Source organism: Marmota monax, unplaced genomic scaffold (genome assembly GCF_021218885.2).
Source record: "Marmota monax isolate L192 unplaced genomic scaffold, Marmota_monax_Labrador192_F-V1.1 WCK01_AAM20220418_F8-fsc00052, whole genome shotgun sequence".
Lineage (NCBI taxonomy): Eukaryota > Metazoa > Chordata > Mammalia > Rodentia > Sciuridae > Marmota > Marmota monax.
In genome coordinates this window covers 10,870,677-10,886,314 of record NW_026693473.1, presented here as the reverse complement: position 1 = coordinate 10,886,314, position 15,638 = coordinate 10,870,677, and the positions used below count along the sequence as shown (strand labels likewise).

The 15,638-nt window shown below is 41.2% G+C and overlaps 1 protein-coding gene across 2 annotated transcripts in view; it reads right to left on the bottom strand.

Annotated features, from left to right (window-relative positions):
- Atp13a4 (ATPase 13A4) overlaps positions 1 to 15,638 on the bottom strand; it is a 151,844-nt gene that overhangs the window by 103,270 nt on the left and 32,936 nt on the right. For both annotated transcript variants that reach the window (XM_046458111.2, XM_046458110.2), the window contains exon 2: positions 7,571 to 7,744. In XM_046458111.2, the coding sequence (XP_046314067.1) occupies positions 7,571 to 7,744 (174 nt within the window). The remainder of the gene's footprint in view (positions 1 to 7,570; positions 7,745 to 15,638) is intronic.

Below are 15,638 nucleotides of genomic sequence, written 5' to 3'. Positions count from 1 at the left end.
AAGCTACAAGGCCTTTACTATTTTCTTATGTGTTGTACGTTTGTGTACACTCTTGTGTTTTGTGTTGTATGTCTGTATGTGCGTATGTCCATATTTCTTGTATGAGGAGCGCTCATGAAAAAATGGATCCGAATTATTATTATTTTTTTATTCACGTGATTTAAATGGTTTAATTTAAATTAGGTAAACAGCTGTTAAGGATTGTTTTTAAAGGTGGTTAACAGATCTGTTTGTTTACTAGTTTAAATTAGGTAAAAGGCTGTTAAGCATTGTTTTTAAAGTAGGTTAACAGATCTGTTTGTTTACTTTCACCTTTCCTTTTCATTATATTTAATAATTCTTTTCAGGATAATGTCTCTTTAGCATCATTGCCAGAATTCCTATCTCCATCCCAGTGCCAGTGAAGAACTCAACAAGTAATGCTCAATCAAAGAGTCAACTTACTTTGGGAGGAAACGGATTTTGGGAGGAAATGGACATATTGATAGATTCCTCTGCTTTGAACTGCTTGCAGAACTTGCCTGGACTATGTAACTATCGTTTGGTGCAGCGAATTGTGGTAGTGCTGACATATCTTTGCTGATGGTGTCACCAGTGATGCAGTTTTTCCCAAGGAGCCATCAATTGGCTTGGTGTCGTGGCATTTCTGTATCCTCCTCCCTTCTGCTAGTGATGGTCTAAAATTTGGGGGCCAATGGCTTATGCTGGACCGGTAGTCAGTGACGGGTATGATCCAATTGCAGTGGTATCAACCTAAGACAGGAGGCTGACGCCTAAAGGTCAGTTTTCCGATGACGGGTAAGAACCATATGTTGAATTGGACAACCTACCAGGCACGGTCCTTAAGCCACATTGCTTGTTGTTTAATTAATCAGAAGGGGGGAGATGCTGGGAGCCATTAGCCAAGTAAGTATGACAATTTCCTTGCCAGCGTACCCCATGTTGCAGTGACATTGAATGTACTTAACCTTGCTCAAGGACCAAGGCAGATTAGGGTGTTCCCGGTTTTAAGATAATCTTGTTTAGGGCGTTCCCAGTTTAGGTTCCAGGTTTAAGGTTTAAGATTATTCCTGCTGGGAATAGGGCGTATCCTGCTGCCTGAGTTCCCCTTGAGTTCTCACGGGATTCAGACAGTATATTTTGGAGATAGAAGCCCAGTGGAGGTGAATTTGGGAGAGAAGGAGAATTTGGGCAGAGAACATGGATTTCCCCAGAACGTGATTGTAGACGGCTGGTGTGAGTTCGGGAATAAAGAGTTGCTGTTTGAATCTACAAGCTGTGTGGTGGCTCGTGATTTTGTGCCCAGCCAGACTGCGGCACTCATCTGTAAAATGGACACAATCCTGACATTTTACAGGGTTGTTATGAAATCTAAATAAAATGATCAGTGACTGGCTATATTATAAGCTGCAAAGTGAACAGCATTTTATTACAAGGCAGACTGCCAAAAGCACAGAAATGAAAACAGAGAATTAAAAGAGAATGCAGGAGAGATGAGGAAGTACCTCCAGGACTGGGCCGGAGAATGAATCAACAAAGACATGATAGAGAAGGTCATAAAAGTCTAAGAAATGACCTTCAAAAACTTGGAATGGAACCACCATTTGATCCAGCTATCCCACTCCTCAGTCTATACCCAAAGGATTCAAAACCACAACACTAAAGTGATACAGCCGCCTTAGTGTTTATAGCAGCTCAATTCACAATAGCTAAACTGTGGAAACAGCCTAGAGGCCCTTCAGTAGATGAATTAAAAACAAAAAACAAACAAACAAAAAAAAAACTCTGTAAGAATCCTTGGAAAACTGGGAATAGAACCACCATTTGACCCAGCTATCCCACTTCTCGGTCTATACCCAAAAGACTTAAAAACCGCATACTACAGGGACACAGCCACATCAATGTTTATAGCAGCACAACTCATAATAGCTAGACTGTGGAACCAACCCAGATGCCCTTCAGTAGATGAATGGATAAGGAAAATGTGGTATATGTACAAAACGGAATATTATTCAGCATTAAAAGAGAATCAATTCATGGCATTTGCAGGTAAATGGACGGAGCTAGAGAATATAACGAAAAGTAAAATTAGCCAATCCCAAAAACCAACTGCCGAATTATTTCTCTGATTTAAGCATGCTGAGCCATAATATGCTGTGTGTGTGTGTGTGTGTGTGTGTGTGTGTGTGTGTGTGGAGGGGAGGATTAAATGAACTCTAGATAGGGCAAAGGGGAAAAGGGAAGGGAGGGGGCATAGGGTTAGGAAAATTAGTGGAATGTGATGGTCATCATTACCCTAAGTACATGTAAGAAGACATGAAGGATGTGACTCTACTTTGTGTACAACCAGAGATATGAAAAATTATGCTCTATATGTGTGAGATGAATTGTAATGTATTTTGTCATCATATAAAACAAATTAAAATTTTAAAAAATTTTAAAAAAGAAACTGTATATATATACACAATGGAATATTACTCAGCCTTAATAAATGAAATTATGCATTTACAGGTAAATGGACAGAGTTAGAGAATATCATGCTATGTAAAGTAAGCCAATTCCAAAAAACCAAAGGCCAAATATTTTATCTGATAAGTGGATGCTGATCCATAATGGGGAGGGGCAAGGGGAAAATGGAGGAACTTTGGATTGAGCAGAAGGGAGAGAGGGGAGTCAAGGAGGTATGTGTTGAGGGGTTAAGATGGTAGAATGAGATGGACATTATTACCCCTATTTATGGGTATGACTGCACAAATGGTGTGACTCTATATCATGTACAACCAGAGAAATAAAAAGTTGTGCTCCATTTGTGTAAATAATTAAATAAATGAATAAATGCATGTCTAAGGAATGAGAAGGTTTTAATAAGTGGACATAAATACCTGTGTTCTGCATCTGTTCTACAGAGAATGTGTGTGGGTGAGAGAGAGGAAGAGGGTTGACTCCTCACAAGAGTGTCACCCAGCAAGGACAAGGGTTTCCATCTGTTTTGTTCACAGTTATATTCCTAGTGATTTCAATAATGTCTGGTGTCTGCCTGATGCTTGGTGAATACTTATTAATGAATGAATAAGTTGGTGAAAAGACGGAGGGTAGAAAACAGTTAATGGCTAAAAGCATGGACTCCCTGCTGCCTCCATAGAAAAATGGTGCTGATGTGGGGGATGGGCTGTGAGCGACCACCCTGCTGAGGGGGTACTGAGGAGAGGCAATAATCCCCACCCCCCACCTCAGCTCCACTCCCACCCCCATCCTGTCAGATTTCAGGATGCCATTTGCATAGCTGATTTGCAGAGTTCCTAAGTTTTTAACGAAAAGCCGCCAGGCCTGACGTCTTTAATTGGAACTGAAGGAAAAAAGCTGCTCTCAGAATGAAGTGCCTTGAGTCAGGCCTCAAAAGGAATCATCACAGAGTTCTCCTTTGCACATCGTGGGTCTTTGACAATATGTGATATGCAAAGACGGTGAAGGGAAAAACGTGTGTGTGATTGCAAAAAAAGATGGGAACTACAGAAATCATCAGGAGCATTTAATTCAAACCACCGATGAATGTAAATTAGGCTATTTGCATAGAAATGTGGCATCACTACAAATATTGGTTAAAATTCAGAAATACATGAATAATGAATAAATTCTACCTTAAAGTTTATAAAATAAAAAATGTAATTACTCTTGGAAAAAAAGAAAAAAAATCTTGCACTTTATGGTGCTTAATAAGAAAGGGGAAACCAAAAATAAACTGAATATGGAAAGTTTACAGTAAGTACATCATGCTTTTTTTTTTAATGTTAAGAAATGACTACCTAATCAGTTTCTGTGATAATGATCTGCAATCTTACCAGTGTGAGATTGATGATAAATACCAAGTACTGATTTTCTAATAACATGAAGAATAGATAAATAACACATTTTCAGGTAGGAGTCACCCAGTCCTCTCTAGTGAGAGTTGTAAGAGTCCAGCTATTCTAATATAACTCAAATAAAAAATTTTAAAATGTCATTTTAATGCAAATAACCTAGAAGCAGGCTTTTAATCTATTGGTGCTCGAAGCTTATTTTTATCTAAGTCTTGGATAGTAAGAATGTTGGAAATAATTGAGTTCTTGTCTTAATTACATAAAGACTAATTTAGAACCTCATTTATTTGAAGGGTCTCTGGCATAAAAAATCCATTTAAAATTACACACAAGCGCAGGTAATTAAAAATTAAAGTTGAAATCAAATGGAAAAGACATGATTGAAGTGGGTTGAGACTATTCTGAGTCGCTCGAAGGGCATTGAAAGGCGAGAGGGAATACATAGACTTGAAAAAGAGGCAAAGAAAGGTGTAGGATAGTGGGATGTAGCTTCCAAAGGCTCTGTGGTTTTGCTTTATTTTGATTTTTGGAGTATTTCTAGTATATGTTCATTTGCAAAAGGGACCACATGCAATCAGGAGAGATCACCTGGCTGGGACAGAAGAGGGCTGGGGATTCCCAGTCACAAGACACCTTACCCTGGAAGGGCATGCCAGGCCTGCTGGCAACAAAGGAGGACACATCAGAGCCAGCATGGCCTTTAGGCATGGACACACCTCAAGCACAGCAAGCTCTTCTTCACAGAAAGCTTTTTGAGCCGCTTGAACTATTAATAACAAAATACACGCATGCGCACTGCGCACAAATTTAAAATAGTCATTGATAATCCACTTCACAGTTTGCAAATGGCTTTTATATACATAATCTCACTTCATCCTCACAACAGCCCAGTAAAGAATAAGTACATTACTAGCCCCATTTTTAAAACTTTTTTGACAAATTTTTTATTTCCTAAGCTACACAGGTACATAGTTTTTCATATTTTTATTGGTGCACCATAGTTGTATAGAATGATGGGATTCGTTGTTACATATTCATATATGCTAGCTCCATTTTGTAAGTGGAGTAGCCAAGATCCTGAAAAATTAGAAACAAACCTAAAGCACCAGGACTAAAAGTCAAAATATTTGACTCCAAATTCCAGAAGGCACTATCTGCCTGTGTGCTGACACTTTTCAAATTTTTCACCCTTGGTAGATTCTTCTTTCTGCATCTTCATTTTCCGTTTAATTATTTCCCTCTCCAGTTTTTCACTGTCGTCCCTTCCCTTCCCATTTTCTTGTTCATTTCCTGTCCATGCCTTGATCCCTCCAGCAGTCTCAGAGAGCTCTGCTCAGCCAGCCAGTCGTTCTCAGAGCTGAGGAGTCTTTGATTCAGAGGTTTTGCTTCTGGTACAGCAAAAGCAGTGCCCTCCTGAGAACTAGTTGAGAGCTCATGGAAGTACCCGCAGGGTAGAGGTAAATTCATTCCATGCTACAAAGTAAAAACCTGATAGGTCCTTAGATTCACATGGAGAAGCAGCTCTACGAAACCTTGGTCTTTCATCAACATCATGTCCCCATTCTGTATTACTCAGCCAGAAAGAAGAATGAAATCATGGCATTTGCTGGTAAATGGATGGAACTGGAGACTATCATACTAAATGAAATAAGCCAATCCCAAAAAAACAAGGGCCAAATGTTCTCTCTGATATGTGGATGCTGACTCACAATAGGCATGGGTAGGGGAGTGAGCGGGTGGAGGTTCACCATTTGGAGAGTGGAGGGGAGTGGGGGGAAGGAAGGGGGATTGGGAGTAGGAAAGATAATAGAATGAATCAGACATAACTTTCCTATGTTCATATATGAATACAGAATCAGTGTAACTCCACACCATGTACAAGAATGGAAAGTTATATTCCAGGTATATAGGTAAAATATACATTCTACTGTTATGTATAACTAAAAACAACAAATTTAAAAATTAAAGAAAAAAACATTAAGACCCCTTCTGGGCCCCAGAAAACAAACTTCTCTACTCTGCCCCAGCAAGAAATTCAGACTGTGTCTAGGAGGGCCACTTATGACCCTTTGCTAAATCTGGATTATTTCCCGCAGACTTTATAGATATCTAATGGCTGAGCCATGAATCAAATGTCCAAATCTCTATTCCTCTCCCAAGGACCAAGACAGCTCCTAAACAGGAACTATGATGATTTGTAGCAGTTTTCTCCGTGTGCGGTTTTTCAGAGCATTAGCAGTACCTGAGAGCCCACTGAACATGCAAACTCCCAGCCCCATCCAAATCTAGTGGACTAGAAACTCCAGGGAGTGGGCCCCAGCTATTTGTGTTAATGGGCCTCCTAGAATATCCTGATGCCAGCTGAGACTTGGGAACCATTGGCCTAAATACAACCCAGTGGGAACAACCCTAGACTAGGAGGCTAGCCCTAGACTAACTGTACACATGGTATTTAGTCTTAGGCTCCTCATTCACATATGAGCTCAGGTAAATTGTGTCACCTCCCCAGGCCCCACTTTCCCATCCAATGAAGAAGTCTTGTATGTGAGTGCCAGGCACTTTCCTTCCAAGCACATTCTAGGAGCCTTCGAAAAGTATGCTTTGACCGTTCCGTGGGCTACCGCTGCCTCTCAACATCATCAACATGAGTTGTCATCCTTACTCCACAATAATATCTTGCTTTCTTGAAGTCTTGAAGCTTATTCTTCAAGAACCTCTGGTTAAATTATAGTTCAACCTGCAAGTCAGTCCCTTAGCTGTCACCTGTATCAGGGTTACATGTCAGCTAATCTGAGACCTAGAACAGGTAGCTCTTAAAAGGAATAGGATCCAGAATGAAGGGTGGGGCTGGTCCCAGCACAGCAAGTCAGCAGACATACTCTATCCAATTCCCAGCGTCATGGAAAGTTAGCCCAAGCTTGGTTAGATTTTGGATTACAACATTTTCTTTTTTTGCTAGTTATAAGTCCTGCTGCCGTCCTTCCTTCTTACAGCATTAAATAAAATGTTCATCTAGAAAGAGTGCTATAAATAAAAAGAAGTTACACTCCCAAAAGCAATTGATTTATCAGGGATTTGGTTGTCATTCTGGGTCATTTAGGTTGGCGCCTTGTTAGAATCAGTGAGCCAGTCAGAGGGGAGTGCTCCATGAGACTGTCCTTTCACTCCTTCCGCAGGAATATCCAGGTCAGCCCCTCAGCCACCTCGTGTTAGTGGGATCACTACCACATGCAGGATCAGGGAGAGCAGCAATTAACAAGTTAGGAAGTCACTTCTCTGTGGAGCCCACAGAGGGATGCTTTCTACCTCCTATCCTCCCCAGCTCCTCTCTCCCTTCCTCTAAAGTCACTCCACAGAGGGAACAGGCATGGGTACATCAGGCTTGGAATAAGAGTCAATGTGGATTTTGTAACCTGTAACCTGACTTAACCACTTCACACCCCCTAATATCTTTAGCTATTAATGTGATTATTTTATAATATTCACAAATGTCACCATTTTAAAAAGAACATGCCATGATATAGGTCTTCTTAAACAAATCCCATCGTGTACAAATTATTGAATTCCCGGTAGATGCCAAGCCATGAACAGACCTAATCATACCGAAAGGGTTCATCTGCCACCTGCCTCATGCTCATCTCCACAGCCCTCCTACAGCACGACGTCTAGGAAGAGGGGTCACCAGCTAATTACAAAACCAGGCAGACACTTACTGTTGTCCTCAGTAGCACAATGTCTGCTTCTTGCAAGGAACACGGGACACAGCTTGCCCAGACATGCCAAGCCGGTCTCCAATAAAACACCAAGGGGAGGATTCCAAATGAGACGATGGATCCAGCCAGGCAGAGGACTTTCCTGCAGCTTTGAGTCCGATAGCCAAATATTTCCTGAAATGGAATCAAAATGACTCTCAATATTGGTTGAGCACGATATATGAACAAATACTGATTTTAGCAATGAACTGGGGGCAGAGAGGGAGTGTTGACGGGGGGCGGGGGGGAAGACAAGGAGAGGGAGAGACACAGTGGAGCAGGATTCCTGACAAAGAAATTTCAGACATGATCCCAGACCTCCAAGGAAGAACCATCTAAATGCAAAAATTCATTTCTACAATTTGGGCCCTCAGCTGCCCTGGCCCAAACACTATACCACTATGCCAGGCGTTCAGATATATGGGTTGTTGAAGTCTCCCAATTATCCCTATGGTCCCTGAAATATTACCCTCATTTCACAAACTATGGGACTGAGCTCAGAATGGCTAAATGGGACAAAGTGTCCAAGGCCTCACAGCCAGTTCCACTGCTAAGATTCAAACCCAATTCTGTCAGCAGGCGAACCTTGAGTTTGATTCATAGCTACAGCAGACAGGTCCACAAGCCTTGTGGCAGGAAAGCTAGCCATGACAGTGAACCAGTGATCCTGTTGGCTAGAACCAGCAAACCCCCCAGGCCGGGGAAAGGGCAACCAGGCTGTGAGGTTTGGAACCAGGATTCAGTGAAAGAATCTGATCACAAGAGGGTTAACAGCCAACTTGCTTTTGGGAGTTTGGTCACATATGTCCCCATGTTCCCCCCATGTTAAGTAACAAAAGGAATTTGACATCAGAAGGGATAATACATAGAGAATCTATAGTTCACATCAGCTTGTGTTATTGAGCACCATTATGAGACATGAGAGGATGTTATTAGATCCTAGACAATAGAAATTTGAACAAGATAAGAGATTCACCTCTCATACATGTCTAATCTAGACAAACTTCTTTCCAAGAAAAGTCTGGAGCAGAATAGAAAACTACCCTTTGAAGTTTATGGCCTTAGTCTCACAACTACTTTTCACAAAATCATAGGTATTCTTTTTACTGGTTATAAAACTGAGAAGGAGTAGAATGTTCTGGTTAAAAGCACATTCTCTGGACCAAGACACTTTGGGTTCAGAGACTAGCTCTGCCTCTTATTGGTTATGTGAACTTACACTAAGTTATTTAATCTTCTTTCTCCTAAGTTTTTTATCAATAAAATGTGGGTAGTGATAATATCTAGGGAACCAGAGAGCTGAAATAAAACTTTGCAACCTCCGCTTCCTGTCTCACCTGATCAAGAATACATTATCTGGAAAGGTTCTGTGATCCCGAGCTGAAAGCTATTTTCAAGTGTAATTATTAGATTCCCTCCTACGATTGGCAGCACAGACAGGCACTGAATGACATCCTTAGGTACTGTCCACATTTGGCCTGACTCTTATAGAATGTTTGCATTAACTCAGAAATCAAAGCTTTGACTTATTTGCAGAGTAGACTGTCTACCATAACATGAATGCTCCTCTGGCCCAAGCTCCAGTTTTTGCTTTCCTGGTGCCACAACTGGAAAGGCTCCCCACATCACATCCCTGGCAATGCTCTGTTTGTCCCATATGGAGTAAGTTACCATCATAGTTTCCCTCCCTGTCCTGAATCCTTCCACCCACATCTCCAGTGTGCTGTTCCATTGTACACTTTGTCGTTGATAAATTTCTAGCCCCAGCCTCATCATTTTATCACTATATATATATATATATATACACACACACACACACACACACACACATACATATATGTATATATGAAAACTTTTATACTGCCAGTTAGTTGAGCCCCCATGTCATCTGCCTGAGCTACCCTGTTCTGTAGCACAAACCTCTCAGTTAGCATGCGTTTATTTATGGGTTGTGCAACAAGAGTCCTCAATACTTTCCAAAATATCTTCATGCTCATTATTAAGATAACATAGGCAGGAATCACTGTCTTCATTCTCCAGTTTAAAAAACTCAAGTTTCAAGTTACTATTACAATAACAGTTATTATTAGTAACTAATTATTACTGATAGCGATGCTAGCAACTAACATTTATTGGGCACTTAAAAGTCCTTCACTAAGTACTTTACACATCATCCTCTGTTTAAGAAAGAGGAAATAAGTTTCCCAAGACACAAAGCTCCTAAGTAACTCCAAACTAGGCCTCCACTGTAGACCTCTGAAGCACATGGAAGACAATGTGGGCTGGCTATTTCTACTCTCAAGCTCTTCTACATTCTATCTTTAATTTTCAGTTTAATTTAACTGATGTTTATTGGGTCTGCCAAATAGCAGGCATGTGCGTGACCCAGAGATAAATGAGACAATGTCTCTAGCCTCAAGGAGCTCATTAGTTTAGAGGGGAGGGAAGACACAAATAGAAAGATTAAACACAGAGCAATAAAAGGTTTTTACAGAAAGGTGACCATATAAATTGTCCTAGGAATGAGGTGCTACTAATAACACTGGAATGATGGGAGTAGACAAAGGTGTCCCTGGCAAGCGCAGCAAATCGGCCCCTGTAATACCACAATGCTACTCTAGAAGCTTCCCTACTGTCAGCCTGCTGGACACTATCACTCCATTTAGTGGCTCTGTGATCCATAATACTAAAATTATTAAATTTTCTGTAGAAACGATGAAAAAAATGTGGACAAGGCATGGACAATTATTGCTTCTTGAAGTGAGTTGAGTTGTAATGACTCAAAGTGAATTGCATTCCAGGAATTATTAACAGATATTGGGTTTAAAATTACAAAAATTGACATGGTGCTATTACCATCTCATAGAAATTTATTTCCTATATTCATGGAGTGCCTTCCATGTCCCTGAATATGCTTGAGGTAACTCTCCCTGCCACCCTGCATTCCACCTACTCTCACCTCCCACAAAAAAAAGGGGGAATCAGTGAGCCAAAAAAAAAGAAAATTAGGAAATTTTCAAAAGAATATTACACAAATAATTAAACTCACAGCAGGCTGTGTGCATTATAGAACAGCACAGTTTTCCTGTCTTCATCCTTTGCTTACCCACACATTCTTCTCCTTCCTCAGTCCCTAGATATTCAGGTCTTTTGCATCTATAAGTGCTTAAACTTTGGCTTCCAGCTATCCAGGCCTTCTCCTCACAGGAAGCCAAACTTTGGTCCCAAAGCAATGGTTTAAACTTCCTCAGCGAGTAGGTCAACAGAGAGGCCAAACCTATGGACTCTCTCTTTATAAAAATATGCACACCTCTCCATCGATTTTCAGGGGTGTTCCCAGTTCTTCAATAAGGCCCTGCTCTGGAGGGCTCATGAGGTTGAATCTAGTTAATCTTTCAGAATTTACCCTCAGCACTTTAATTTAGGGTTTGACATGAGGTGAGCACTTGGTGATACGTGAAGTGTAGACATAAGAACATGGAAATGAAACAGGACACAGGTCAGTGGCTGTCTCCAAAGAAGTCTTTCCAGTGTGATGTCATCACGTGGGGACTACCAAATCCTGAGAGTGACTCTCAGCCTTCTAGTCCCAGAAACTGCTGAAAGAATCATTGTCCACAGGAAAGACGCAAGGTGAGCAGATTTCAGAGACCAGGGCACACAGAGGGAGGAACAGATGAAATTATCACACCAACCAGATCAACGTGGGGGTTGTATTATGATCACATTCCCTCCCCAACAGCACCATCCACAGTCATGGTTGTCCTGACAGTGGAGCTATATGTCAGCACAGTGCTTAAAATGGGCTCTGGAATCTTCTCTGACCATCTCACATCCTGATTGTTTGGCGCCCTCTTTAAACACATTAATTTGTTCAATCAAATTACAGTCAAATTTTGTTGGCCTGGGAGCCATTTAGTCTCTTGAAGACATTTTACATTTCTCTACAGGCTTTATTTAATATTTGAAGGTTTTAAAAGACTCCATTTTTAAAAGTTGACTTCCCTGAAGATAATTTCTTTTCCCTTATTTCGAAATGTTAGGTGTGAAAAGAATACTTTGCTGTAATTTCCATGCATTACAACACAAATCTGTCAAATGAATGCGATTTACCTTGCTGCTTACTTCCACTCTGATACCTATTAAAATTTCTGCTTCAGTAGTTTCTTGTTTGCCACTCTTTAGTACAAAGGAGAATTTCCCAAGCTTCTAAGTTAATGTGACTTTGAGATTCTCATACTGAACAACCTAATCCACAAATCTGGAGGCACACAAAGAATAACCTGCAGATAGGTTTCTCATTGACCTGCTAAGTATTTCTTAAATTTTTAAATTGGTCCCCCAGCTATTTTCACACAAAAATAGCCATTTCTGTTTTTTTCTTCCAAACAAATCAGAAATCGTGGCCATATTTCCCCCATGTTCTTGTACTGTAAGAATCAGGCAGAGAAGACAAAAAGACACCTTCCAAACAACCCAGGAAGGAGCTTGAACTCCACCCAGTGATAGGATACTGTCACAATCCATATCCACACAAGGGATTGAACGCCATGCTTCACGCACGTTGGACCACAGCGGCACCCAGTGGTGTGGATGACTCTGTGAACGGCAGGTGGACACGGTGCCAAGTATTGCAATAACATCACGACCACTTCATAAAGTTAAAAGCAAATTCAATTTAAAGTACTTTTTAAGGATACAGTTAGATAAAATAAAACCATATAGAAAGGGAAATAAGGATATGAAGAAGACACAATAGAAGACAATGGCCACCTCTACTAGGGCCAGGCAGGGGCATGACAGGTCAGACAATTAGATGTAGGTTATTTTCAGGATCCCAGTTTTCATCTGGGTGGTGGGTTCGTCACATTATTCTGAAGAACTAATGGAATAACTAAGCTAATGCCATATAACCTGGACAGATAACCAGAGTGCGTCACAGACCCAAGATTATGGATTATCTAATTGGGAATATCTGAAGTCATGGAAGAAAAGAAAGAAATAACCAGCTGGGGTGAGGAAGAGGTGCCCGTGGTAAGGAGCACGTGCTCTCCTGATTCCTGTTGTCCTTGCCACACTTTATCCTCCCCCTGCCATTAACCACATGTCAGGTTCCATCTCTCATCTCGTCCATTCTGCCCACTCATTAGAGTTACAACCTCTCCCCGGAAGGCAGCGCTTCCCCTACAAAGGTGAGCTTGTCTCCCAGGGGACACTTAGCAATATCTGGAGCATTTTTTGGGGGGCGGGTGTCACTCTCAACAAGGTGAAAATTGCTTCTGGCATCTGGTGGGTACAGGCCAAGAATGCCACTACACATTCCACAAAGCAGGGGAAGGGCCTAAGAAAAATTCACCTGGCCCCAAAGAATGCCCAGGTTGAAAATCCTTGCTTCAAACATTTTGTTTTTCCCCACCTAACTTAAGTAGACCTCTAAGTCCTGGGGCCTACAGTAGCCTCCTCAGTGCCAGAGAACTTGGGACATTTTGATTTTGAAATCTACAGAGAAAAAGGACTCACGCTTAATACCCACTGCTACGGTTGTTTGACACCCCCAAGTGTTCATGTTTTGGGAGCAGAACCCCCAGGAGGGCAGTAGTGGGAGGTGGTGAGACCGTTGAGAGGAGAGGCTAGTGGGAGGTCCTCAGGGCTTTGGGTGGGGCACACCCATGGAATAGAGTCTCCTGGAGTGAGTTCTGGAGTTCTGAGTCTGACCCTGGAGTTGTTCTCTGGCTTTCTGTATCTAGATGTTCATGAGCCCTTTCTCATTGCACACTCCTGCCATCTGCCATGGGGCCCTCACCAGGGTCTGTGCCATGCTATTTGGACTTTGAGCCTCCAAAACTGTGAGTTAAATAAACCATTTTTTCTTCATAAATAGCCTGCCTCTGAGGTAAATGGATGGCGGTGGAGAAGATAATGCTAAGTGAAGTCAGCCAATCCAAAAAAAAAAAAAAAGTCGAATGTTTTCTCTGATATAAGGGGGGTGACTCATCGTGAGGTAGGAAGGGAGAGCATGGGAGGTTTAGATTAATTCTAGATAGGGAAGAGGGGTGGGAGGGAAAGGGAGGGGGAAGGAGATTAGCAAGGATGGTGGAATGTGATGGTCATCATTATACAAAGTACATGTATGAAGATTTGAATTTGGTGCCAACATACCTTATATACAAACAGAGATATGAAAAATTGTGGTGTATATGTGTATTAAGAATGGTAATGCAAAAGGAAAAAAGAGTACATGTACAATGGCATAAATTGGCGTGAACATACTTTATGTATATAGATATGAAAAATTGTGCTCTGTATGTGTAATAATGATTGTAATGCATTCCACTGTTGTTGTGTATTTTAAAAATAAATAAATAAATAAATAGCCTGCCTCTGGCATTTCATTGTGGTAACAAAAAGTGACTAATAACAACCACTAAGGTCAGCAGTGGTCCAGTGCAGTCTGACAATTCATTTTGCACATCAGCAAATTGAGGGGCTGAAAGAGGAAGCAATTGCCCACCTGGTCTCTTCTTCCTGCCTCCCTTCCTGACCTCATCTTGGGCCACTCTCCTTCTAACTCATTCTGCCCCAACCATAGGACTATTTACACTTCCTTGAATCCACCATGCCTTCACCCACCTTACCATCTTCCCGTGGCTGGCTACTTCTCACCTCTTTAAGCACCCTTTAAATGTTTGCTTCTCAGATCTCTTAGACAATCATCCTATGTCATTAAGCCCCTGATCTCATACGCCATTTATAATACTTTGTAACAATATCACAATTAGCGATTTGTATATTTATTTTTGCTTGCTTTTCTGTGTTTCTTCCTTTCTTCCTCCACTAGCAACTATACTTTTAAATTCTGTCAAATTAGAGCCACTCAAGTTTGTATCCACCATGGATATTATCTGCATGCAGTAAGCACTCAATAAATACTTGATGAATTAATAGAAAAAAAATAAGTGACTATACTAAAGGAAGAAGGGAAGGAAAAAGAAGAAGGTTGTAGGGAGAGACACAGAGAGAAAGGAAACAAAAATTAAATTCTTTCCTTATTCCTAGCTCAACAGATTCAAGTGGATTTTCTTCTTGAAATGAATAATAAAATCAGTCTCCTGGTGGGGAAGGGAGAAAACATAAGCAACCCCCAGATACTGCACTGTCCCTTGGACCATTAGGAAATGTTGAGTAGTCCCCGTCATTTTCATGACATTCAAGCTCATCTCTAAAGCCATCTTTGTTGAATGAGTGCTTGCATTTTTGCTCTTTCTTCCTCTTTATAGTCTGTCTCCATGAGACACAAAGATGGTAAAGGTAAGACTGAGTTTCACAAAACCGCTACTTTCAACAGAGCCAACCAAGGGCCTGAGCTGGAAGGAACCAATGGTTGGACACCTGCTTTGGGCTGCTGTTCAGGCCTAAAATGTGTGTTCACAGTCACTGTTGTGTGAACTGGGCTGATTTTTCAGTCTCGTACATTATTTTACAAAATACAATTACTAACAAAACCAAGAAACTCCAAGGACCTCTTGACAGCTAGGTCTCATTTTCCATTAACAATGCTCACAGCTATTGAGAGGTGACACAAGAAGGCTGTGAGGAGATCCTTAGGAACCAAGTGGCCACGCTGCTATTCTCTGCCTGGTGGCAATGTCACTTAACCCAGTTGCATTTCCCAATTTGGAACGTCATTTCTCTTTCATTCCTAAATGAGGCATGTCACGTCTCTAGTCATGGAAAAACTGGACTCCCAGTTTCTCTTGCCACAATGGCCTTACCTCATGTGATTGCTGTGAGACTCAGTGGAAGAGCACCTGTCAGGCCCCAGTGCCCAGGAAACCACCATAAACATGGTTTAGCACAGCAACCTCCAACACAAAGCCTGTGCTTCCATTCAATTAAAATTTACCTACTATAGCTCAGGCTATGAGTAAGGTATGTCTGCCAAAGATAAATTTTTCACCCTCGAAGGACTAACAGAAGAGATGATGAATTAAAAAATAACGATAATTCAGGGCAGAAAATATTAATGCCA